The sequence below is a fragment of the Cebus imitator genome, unplaced genomic scaffold (genome assembly GCF_001604975.1).
Source record: "Cebus imitator isolate Cc_AM_T3 unplaced genomic scaffold, Cebus_imitator-1.0 Scaffold169, whole genome shotgun sequence".
Lineage (NCBI taxonomy): Eukaryota > Metazoa > Chordata > Mammalia > Primates > Cebidae > Cebus > Cebus imitator.
In genome coordinates, this window is record NW_016107484.1 from 2,698,372 (window position 1) to 2,709,581 (window position 11,210).

The 11,210-nt window shown below is 41.8% G+C and overlaps 1 protein-coding gene across 2 annotated transcripts in view; it reads left to right on the top strand.

Moving 5' to 3' along the window:
* The window catches only part of ATP6V0A2 (ATPase H+ transporting V0 subunit a2), a 53,383-nt gene that overhangs the window by 13,215 nt on the left and 28,958 nt on the right, over positions 1–11,210 (top strand). For both annotated transcript variants that reach the window (XM_017544403.2, XM_037744256.1), the window contains exons 4-6: positions 5,039–5,176; positions 6,831–6,919; positions 8,737–8,863. In XM_017544403.2, the coding sequence (XP_017399892.1) occupies positions 5,039–5,176; positions 6,831–6,919; positions 8,737–8,863 (354 nt within the window). The remainder of the gene's footprint in view (positions 1–5,038; positions 5,177–6,830; positions 6,920–8,736; positions 8,864–11,210) is intronic.

The following is an 11,210-nucleotide window of genomic DNA, read 5'->3' on the forward strand; positions in this document are numbered from 1 at the left end:
CTTGCTGGAACTGATTGAGTACACTCACATGCTGAGAGTGACAAAAACCTTTGTGAAACGCAACGTTGAGGTACTGAATGACTCGTGTGGAAATAGACTTTATTTTGCTATCAGCTCATATAGATATGTTGCTTTTTTTAAAAAGAGATTAAATTTATTTATTTATTTATTGAAATGGAGTTTTGCTCTTATTGACCAAGCTGGAATGAAGTGGCATGATCTCAGCTCACCGTACTCTCTGCCTTCTGGGTTCAGAGATTCTCCTGCCTCAGCCTCTTTAGTAGCTGAGAATTCAGGCACTGCCCATCACCACACCTGTAATTTTTTGTATTTTTAGTAGAGATAGGGTTTCACCATCTTGGCCGGGCTGGTATCGAGCTCCTGACCTCAGTTGATCCACCCACCTCGGCCCCCCAAAGTGCTGGGACCATAGGGGTGAGCCACCACGCCCGGCCTTAAGAGATTAAATTTAAACCTTGACTTTATTTTTCAGTTGGATTATATGACTTTAAAAAAAGTTTTAAAGAGCCATTTCCTGTGTTAGTTGTTTTTAGCAATTACAATACTAAATATTTATAAAATGGTTTAGTTTGTGGTTGAAAAAAATTTTTATGAGCATGGGAAATAAATTGAATGAAGGACGTTGAACTCTAAAATTTAGTTTTTCCAAATTGCTGAGTAAAGGAAGTGAAAGAATAATCTATAATTTTCTAAGAATAGGTCAGATACAGTGGCTTACATCTGTAATCCCAGTACTTTGGGAGACCAAGACTGGAGGATGGCTTGAGCCCAAGAGTTTAAGACCAACCTGAACATAGTGAGAATTAATATGATACCTTGTCTATACAAAAAATAAGGAATTAGCTGAGTGTGGTGGTGCACACCTGTAGCCCCAGCTACCAGGGAGGCTGAGGTGAGATCACTTGAGCCCAGAAGTTTGAGGCTGTAGTGAGCTGTGATTATGCTACTGTACTACCACCTGAGTGACAGTGAGACCCTGTACCCTGTATCTAAAAAAAAAAAAGGATAAAGAATAGTCCATGTGGTAGCATTTTACAGAGCTGAGTATAAAAGAAAAAAGTGCATCTGAGGCCGGGCATGATGGCTCACACCTGTAATCCTAGCACTTTGGGAGCCCAAGGCGGGCAGATCACAAGGTTAGGAGTTCAGGACCAGCCTGGCCAACATGGTGAAACCCCGTCTCTACTAAAAGTACAAAAATTAGCTGGTCATTGTGGTGCGTGCCTGTCTGTCAGCTACTCGGGAGGCTGAGGCAGGAGAATTGCTTGAATGGGGACCTGGGAGGTGGAGGTTATAGTAAGCCAAGATCGCATCATTGCACTCCAGCCTGGGCGACAGAGCAAGACTCCGTCTCAAAAAAAGAAAAGTGCATCTGTTCTAAACTTTCGTTTCATTTGATATAATAGTGATCTTTGATAAAGTTACTCTGTCTTGGATGAAGGCAGTGAATTAAACTGTAACTTTCTTTTATGTAAATGTCTTCAAGTGGCTTACAAATAAGGGATGGGAAGTTATCTTTTTATTTATGAGAGTTGAGTTATAGATCTAAGTTGCTTTAGAAGCCTTTGCACCCAGATCTAAGTAGTTAGTTAGGATGCCCTATAAACTTGTTTGGAAATTTGACATGAGAAATAAAGTGTCACTTTTAATGAAACACAGTTTCATATGTCTCTTTCTAGTTTGAACCCACTTATGAAGAATTCCCCTCCTTAGAGAATGATTCTTTGTTGGATTACAGCTGTATGCAGAGGCTGGGAGCAAAACTGGGGTAGGTGACAAGGCCTGGCATGTCAGGCTTCATACTGCTCTTCTTGTAAAAGGCAGATGAGCTCCAAAGAGGGGATGAATGGGGACCATTTTTTGTTTGTTTGTTTGTTTGTTTTTTTCTCCCATAGCAATAGAATGGGGACCATTTTAAAGCCTAGGGTTGAATGAAAGATGGTGAATATTTGTATAAGCAAACACTGTACTCCTGTACTTGTTGAACTGAATTACTCAGCTGTATTGACTTTTTTACTCAATACAATGGAAATTTATTCTTTTGGTATGAGCTGTAAAGAAACAACACTTATGTCATTCAGTGTTACTTCTGTAAGCTTAAAACAATTGGCCATTCAGGCATCAAATCCTGTCTGGTAGAAACTTGGTGGCTAAACTGAATTGGTTAATTTTTGTTTTTTGAGACAGTTTCGCCCTTGCTGTCCAGGCTAGAGTGCAATGGCGTGATCTCGGCTCACCACAACCTCTGCCTCCCAGGTTCAAGCGATTGTCCTGCCTCAGCCTCCTAAGTAGCTGGGATTACAGGCATGCACTGCCACGCCTGGCTAATTTTATATTTTTTAAGGTAGAGATGGGGTTTCTCCATGTTGACCAGGCTGGTTTTGAACTCTTGACTGCAGGTGATCTGCCTGCCTTGGCCTCCCAAAGTGCTGGGATTACAAGCTTGAGCCACCGTGTCTGACCTAATTTTTTAAATTAATCATACTTTAAAGTTCTCCTGCTGTTTATTCTTTCTGCTTACTGAAACTAATGGTAACCTGTTTTCTCATGTGATTTGTGATTTTTAAAATTACTGTGAACTCATATTTCACAGTTCCTGATCTGAAGGAATTCAGTGATGTTTAGTTTGAGGATGTTTTCCTCCAGAGAGAATTTGTTTTGACATTTGCCAGGTACCTGGGAGTGCTCTGTCAACCTGGAATCCTTTACATTTTTCTCAGCATTGGGATTTTAAGCCTCAAATCTGAGTGAATTTTAACCTGTGGTTATAAATTCTTAGGGAAGACTTCTCCCTTCATCTAGAACCAAAATGGAAATAAACAAGTTTACATGTAGGCTCCAGGCTCCTTTGCAAGGCAGGTTTTTTTCTGGTCCACCCATTCACTGAAGGTGTAGCTCTTTGTGCATGAAACAGTCCCAGCCGGAGAGGGGTGTCAGTTGTATTTGCTCACTTTATCTAGACCCAGTTCTTGGCTCCTGAGTCCCATGCTGACATTAACATAAGGCTTTAGGATACTGGGTTCAATGTTGTAATCAGGACAGCTGTTAGGTTCTGTTTTCCCTTTGGATTCCAAGAATATTTTTTTTTTTTTGAGGTGGAGTCTTGCTCTGTTACCCAGGCTAGAGTGCAGTGGCATGATCTTGGCTCACTGCAACCTCCGCCTCCTGGGTTCAAGCAATTCTCCTGCCTCAGCCTCCCGAGTAGCTGGGATTACAGGTGCCCGCCACTGTGCTTGGCTAATTTTTGTATTTTTAGTAGAGACAGTGTTTCCCCATCTTGGCCAGGCTGGTTTTGAACTCCTGACCTCGTGATCCACCCATCTCAGCCTACCACAGTGCTGGGATTATAGGTGTGAACCACCGCTCCCGGCAGATTCTCATGAATATTTACGCTTAATTAATTGTGTAAATGTGACTGCATAGAAACTCATATGCTAGAGACTAGGAAAATATGTTAGAAAAGATTATCTAAACATATTCTGTGTTGCAAAAAAAGGAAATGTAGATTTAAAGAGGAAGATTCTTTGATGCATGACATGGATAAGCAGACAAGGGAGATCCGCGAGAAATGACAGCACTTGCAGATAGAGAAGAGGGCCAGTCTTGGGGGTCTCATGGTCATCACAGGCTCCGGAGTATTTTAGCTCATATGTGGCATGAACTTCACAAAAATTACCTGAATTAATGTAAAACAATAAATGGGCTTTTATTTCTATTTATTTTTTTTATTTATATTGAGAAGGCGTCTTGCTCTGTTGCCCAGGCTGGAGTGCAGTTGTGCCATCCCCACTCACTGCACCCTCCGTCCCCTGAGTTCAGGTGATTCTCCTGCCTCAGCCTCCTGAGTAGCTGGGATTACAGGTACATACCACCACGCCCAGTTAATTTTTTTGTATTTTTAGTAGAGACAGGGTTTCGCCGTGTTGGCCAGGCTCGTCTCAAACTCCTGACCTCAATTGATCCACCCTTGTCGGCCTGCCAAAGTGCCAGAATTACAGGCCTGTGAGCCACTGTGCCTGGCCAATAATGGGCCTTTAAAACCTTTGCATGTTTTTGTATCCCTACCAAACTCACATAAATTCTGGCTTTTTAAAGCCCCCACTGGGACCTGGCATGGTGGCTCACACCTGTAATCCCAGCACTTTGGGAGTCTAAGGTGTATGGATCACCTGAGGTCAAGTGTCGGGGCTGACCTGCAGACTTTGACTTAGCGATGGATGAACAAATTCACTCAAATAAATCTCTAGTGAAAGAGTGGGCTGGGGGTCCATGGCCACTCACAGACAATGCTGAGAGAGATGGCAGCTATTGGCCTTGAGTAGCTGGCACTCCAGGCATTTATTCGGTGTAGATTTAATAACAGAGGCTCTGAGTCAACACACTTGTGCATAATGATTAAAGGCCGGGTTCTGAGGCCTAAAGCAAACACCATTTGTGGGTGATAAATCTGGTTGCTTTCCCCTTGAGAGAGCCATCTGGCCTGTGAAAGATTAAAGATTATTTTTAGGATCACATGAGTAAACAAGTTATCAGGTAAACTCCTTCACATTCCCTAGTTATTTGCTTTTATCAACTAAAGGTAAAGGGAATTAGGCTGCTTTCACCCAAAATTTCTACTGGAACTATGCAAACTTCTCGGCCTTCCAAGAAGGTTTGTGACTATGTTCTATAATTTTACGATCTTTCTAACCAACCTGACGATCTCCTACAGTCAAGAGCTCAAGACCAGCTTGGCCAACATGGTGAAACCTCTTCTCTACTACAAATACAAAAATAATTAGCTGGGTGTGTTGGTATACACCTGTAGTCCCAGCTACCCAGAGAAGCCTGAGGCAGGAGAATTGCTTGGAGGTTGCAGTGAACCAAGATTGTGCCACTGTACTCCAGCCCTGGGCGACACAGCAAGACTCCATCTCAAGAAAAAGAAATGCCACTGGTTTTGGTATATTGTACGAAGATTGTTGGAATCACAACTGGAATGAATCTAGCCTCTTAAGTAACCACTATTTTGTTTTAGGAGCAGTTGCAGAAGCTCGAGGTTGAACTGAGAGAAGTCACTAAGAACAAGGAGAAACTGAGGAAGAACTTGCTGGAACTGATTGAGTACACTCACATGCTGAGAGTGACAAAAACCTTTGTGAAACGCAACGTTGAGGTACTGAATGACTCGTGTGGAAATACAATTTCTTTTATAAAAATCTATAGACTTTATTTTGCTATCAGCTCATATAGATATGTTGCTTTTTTTAAAAAGAGATTAAATTTATTTATTTATTTATTGAAATGGAGTTTTGCTCTTATTGACCAAGCTGGAATGAAGTGGCATGATCTCAGCTCACCGTACTCTCTGCCTTCTGGGTTCAGAGATTCTCCTGCCTCAGCCTCTTTAGTAGCTGAGAATTCAGGCACTGCCCATCACCACACCTGTAATTTTTTGTATTTTTAGTAGAGATAGGGTTTCACCATCTTGGCCGGGCTGGTATCGAGCTCCTGACCTCAGTTGATCCACCCACCTCGGCCCCCCAAAGTGCTGGGACCATAGGGGTGAGCCACCACGCCCGGCCTTAAGAGATTAAATTTAAACCTTGACTTTATTTTTCAGTTGGATTATATGACTTTAAAAAAAGTTTTAAAGAGCCATTTCCTGTGTTAGTTGTTTTTAGCAATTACAATACTAAATATTTATAAAATGGTTTAGTTTGTGGTTGAAAAAAATTTTTATGAGCATGGGAAATAAATTGAATGAAGGACGTTGAACTCTAAAATTTAGTTTTTCCAAATTGCTGAGTAAAGGAAGTGAAAGAATAATCTATAATTTTCTAAGAATAGGTCAGATACAGTGGCTTACATCTGTAATCCCAGTACTTTGGGAGACCAAGACTGGAGGATGGCTTGAGCCCAAGAGTTTAAGACCAACCTGAACATAGTGAGAATTAATATGATACCTTGTCTATACAAAAAATAAGGAATTAGCTGAGTGTGGTGGTGCACACCTGTAGCCCCAGCTACCAGGGAGGCTGAGGTGAGATCACTTGAGCCCAGAAGTTTGAGGCTGTAGTGAGCTGTGATTATGCTACTGTACTACCACCTGAGTGACAGTGAGACCCTGTACCCTGTATCTAAAAAAAAAAAAGGATAAAGAATAGTCCATGTGGTAGCATTTTACAGAGCTGAGTATAAAAGAAAAAAGTGCATCTGAGGCCGGGCATGATGGCTCACACCTGTAATCCTAGCACTTTGGGAGCCCAAGGCGGGCAGATCACAAGGTTAGGAGTTCAGGACCAGCCTGGCCAACATGGTGAAACCCCGTCTCTACTAAAAGTACAAAAATTAGCTGGTCATTGTGGTGCGTGCCTGTCTGTCAGCTACTCGGGAGGCTGAGGCAGGAGAATTGCTTGAATGGGGACCTGGGAGGTGGAGGTTATAGTAAGCCAAGATCGCATCATTGCACTCCAGCCTGGGCGACAGAGCAAGACTCCGTCTCAAAAAAAGAAAAGTGCATCTGTTCTAAACTTTCGTTTCATTTGATATAATAGTGATCTTTGATAAAGTTACTCTGTCTTGGATGAAGGCAGTGAATTAAACTGTAACTTTCTTTTATGTAAATGTCTTCAAGTGGCTTACAAATAAGGGATGGGAAGTTATCTTTTTATTTATGAGAGTTGAGTTATAGATCTAAGTTGCTTTAGAAGCCTTTGCACCCAGATCTAAGTAGTTAGTTAGGATGCCCTATAAACTTGTTTGGAAATTTGACATGAGAAATAAAGTGTCACTTTTAATGAAACACAGTTTCATATGTCTCTTTCTAGTTTGAACCCACTTATGAAGAATTCCCCTCCTTAGAGAATGATTCTTTGTTGGATTACAGCTGTATGCAGAGGCTGGGAGCAAAACTGGGGTAGGTGACAAGGCCTGGCATGTCAGGCTTCATACTGCTCTTCTTGTAAAAGGCAGATGAGCTCCAAAGAGGGGATGAATGGGGACCATTTTTTGTTTGTTTGTTTGTTTGTTTTTTTCTCCCATAGCAATAGAATGGGGACCATTTTAAAGCCTAGGGTTGAATGAAAGATGGTGAATATTTGTATAAGCAAACACTGTACTCCTGTACTTGTTGAACTGAATTACTCAGCTGTATTGACTTTTTTACTCAATACAATGGAAATTTATTCTTTTGGTATGAGCTGTAAAGAAACAACACTTATGTCATTCAGTGTTACTTCTGTAAGCTTAAAACAATTGGCCATTCAGGCATCAAATCCTGTCTGGTAGAAACTTGGTGGCTAAACTGAATTGGTTAATTTTTGTTTTTTGAGACAGTTTCGCCCTTGCTGTCCAGGCTAGAGTGCAATGGCGTGATCTCGGCTCACCACAACCTCTGCCTCCCAGGTTCAAGCGATTGTCCTGCCTCAGCCTCCTAAGTAGCTGGGATTACAGGCATGCACTGCCACGCCTGGCTAATTTTATATTTTTTAAGGTAGAGATGGGGTTTCTCCATGTTGACCAGGCTGGTTTTGAACTCTTGACTGCAGGTGATCTGCCTGCCTTGGCCTCCCAAAGTGCTGGGATTACAAGCTTGAGCCACCGTGTCTGACCTAATTTTTTAAATTAATCATACTTTAAAGTTCTCCTGCTGTTTATTCTTTCTGCTTACTGAAACTAATGGTAACCTGTTTTCTCATGTGATTTGTGATTTTTAAAATTACTGTGAACTCATATTTCACAGTTCCTGATCTGAAGGAATTCAGTGATGTTTAGTTTGAGGATGTTTTCCTCCAGAGAGAATTTGTTTTGACATTTGCCAGGTACCTGGGAGTGCTCTGTCAACCTGGAATCCTTTACATTTTTCTCAGCATTGGGATTTTAAGCCTCAAATCTGAGTGAATTTTAACCTGTGGTTATAAATTCTTAGGGAAGACTTCTCCCTTCATCTAGAACCAAAATGGAAATAAACAAGTTTACATGTAGGCTCCAGGCTCCTTTGCAAGGCAGGTTTTTTTCTGGTCCACCCATTCACTGAAGGTGTAGCTCTTTGTGCATGAAACAGTCCCAGCCGGAGAGGGGTGTCAGTTGTATTTGCTCACTTTATCTAGACCCAGTTCTTGGCTCCTGAGTCCCATGCTGACATTAACATAAGGCTTTAGGATACTGGGTTCAATGTTGTAATCAGGACAGCTGTTAGGTTCTGTTTTCCCTTTGGATTCCAAGAATATTTTTTTTTTTTTTTTTTTGAGACGGAGTTGCTCTGTTGCCCAGGCTAGAGTGCAGTGGTGAGATCTCGGCTCACTGCAGGCTCTGCTTCCTGGGTTCAAGCGATTCTCCTGCTTCAGCCTCCCGAGTAGCTGGGATACCAGGCGTTTGCCACCACACGTGGCTAATTTTTGTGTTTTTAGTAGAGACGGGGTTTCAGCATCTTGGCCAGGCTGGTCTTGAACTTCTGACCTGGTGACCTACCTGCCTCAGCCTCCCATAGTGCTGGGCTTACAGGCGTGAGCCACCGTACCCAGCCAAGAATTTCTCTTTATTATAAGCTCATCTATACATTTAAAAAGAAGTTTGAAAAATATTCTACCCAGCACTTGAGATGTTTTGCTGTTGGAGGGCTTTCAGGATATATTCGCCACTTGGTAGAGATGAAAGTCTTCATCATTCTTTTAATGTAGTTTCATAACATTTATTGCTTTCAGTTGACTACAGGTTGACTTTATTGTCTCACAGATTTGTGTCTGGCCTAATCAACCAAGGAAAAGTGGAAGCATTTGAAAAAATGTTGTGGAGAGCCTGCAAAGGGTACACCATTGTGTCCTATGCAGAACTGGATGAGTCCCTTGAAGACCCTGAAACAGTGAGTAAATGTCACCATCACCTTTTGGCAATGACGGGCTGACAGCAGAGCTGGAGATAAGGTAGAAAGAATGTTTTTCTCCTGAACGATTTGATAAGAAGTTGTTAACCTGATGCCTTTTATCCCCAACCATATGTGTGTATATAGTTCCTGAAATTTAGGACGTTGTCTTATATAGCCACAATATGACTATCAGTCACGGAATGAACATAGATACATCCTGAGCCTTGAATATCATTCAGGTTTCACCAGTTGTCCTAGTACTGTCAAAGCAAATAATTTAATTAAGCATCACATGTAGATTTAGTTGTCATGTCTTACTGTCTCTTTTTTTAAACTTTGTTGTTTTTTTTTTTTTTTAAGGAGATGGGGTCTCTTTCTGTTGCCCAGGCTGGTCTCAAACTCCTGGCCCCAAGCAATCCTTTGACGTGGGCCTCTCAGAGTCTCCCAAAGTGTTGGGAGACTTTTTTTTTTTTTTTTTTTTACTTTTTATTTTTGCTAGAGATGGGGCTCTTAGTAGGCTGCCCAGTCTGGTCTTGAGCTCCTGGCCTCAAGCCATCTTCCTGCCTTGGCTTCCCGAAGTGTTGGGATTACAGGCCTGAGCCACCATGCCAGGCCTGGCCTGTCTGTGGTCTCCTTCATTCTGGGACAGTTTCTCAGACTTTCCTTGGCTTTTCTGACCTTGACATTTTAAAATATTACAAGTTTTTTTGGTAGCATGTCTCTGGGTTTGGGTTTCTTGGGTGTCTTCTCATGATTCAGTGCAGGTCACGTGTCTCTGGCAGGAGCGTTGCTGAGGTGAGCCTGCGTTCTTCTCATTGCACTGTCAGGTGCCACACAGTTCTGTTTGTTCCATTACTGGTAGTGGTCACTGTGATCACTTGATTAAGGCAGTACTTTTTAGGCTTCATTGTGAAGTTACTCTTTGTGTTTGAAACTGTAAATATCTCATTCTCCATCAGATTTTCAGCTTTCTCCTTTATTTCCTATTTTATTTGATGGGCTATATCCTGTTGTTTTAATTACTTGTTTCGATGCTCACATTCTCCTAGATTTGGCCTGTCGGAACCCATGCAGGCTGGCTTTTGTATCCATTTTACATGTTCCCATCACTTTTTGAGCACTTTTTTTATACAGCAGGATGTCTAGATGCATGTTGCAGTTCCTCTCACATAGCTCTGGCATCAACTGTTTCTTCAAGGAGGCTTTTTTCTTTAAGTGCAAATTTTGGTATTTTGAAGCCAAGATGTGGCTTCTTGGGTGTGCCCATTGTTATTGAGGGGTTGCTTTTCCTTGGCTATGTCAGAGGTAGCTTGGGGACACACAAAAGCACACGCACATATATATTTACAGCTGCAGACCCAACTCCAACTGTCCCCACGTACACACCTAACAGCCGTGGGGCTGAATAGTTCAGAAGACAGGGCGGTGGCAGGGGAGAGACAGAGTCATCACCATTATGATAGCGCTGTTTTTTAGACTTCACAGTAAAGGTAACTTGCTTTTAATGAGGATGAACTGCTGATCTACTAAAGGTAGAAAAGGAACTTGGTTTTCTGAATTTTGAGGAAAGGTTCTTATTTTTTTTCTAGGTTGGCCTCAGGAATTTTGCCTGCGAGATTAATACACATCCCATAGTAGTTTTGACACAAAAAAAGAAATTTGGCTGTGATTTATTTAAATTTTTTTATTTTCTAGATGGAGTGTTGCTCTGGCACCCAGGCTGGAGTGCAGTGGTGCGATCTCAGCTCACTGCAACCTCCACCTCCCGGATTCAAGCTAGTCTCCTCTCAGCCTCCTGAGTAGCTGGGACTACAGGCGCACACCATCACACCCGGTTCATTTTTGTATTTTTAGTAGAGACAGGGTTTCACCATGTTGGCCAGGCTGATCTTGAACTCCTGACCTTAGGTGATGCACTGCCTTGGTCTCCCAAAGTACTGGGATTATAGGCGTGAGCCACTGCCCAGCCTATGATTTGTTTTTGATTTTCTGAAATAAAAATCTAATCAGTTTGAAATCTAATCAGTTATGCTGTTCATTAACCATACACCTGTAATATTTTCTGCTGTTTTGTAGCTTTTGTAACCGTCAATAGTCATCCGTTAATTGTCCTTCAGTTGTGACCTTGGTGACTTTTCTATTTCAAGCTGATGATTAAAACTAAGATCAAAACTGCTCTGAAGTAGCATTTACATATTTTTTGAGTTTCTTTGTTAAGAGAAAATACCAGTCATTCTCATGCATAGCATTTACTCAAGTTAAAAAAATTTTTGTTTTTTTTGGTTTTCTTTTTTTGAGACGGAGTTTCACTCGTTACCTAGGCTGGAGTGCAATGGCGCCATCT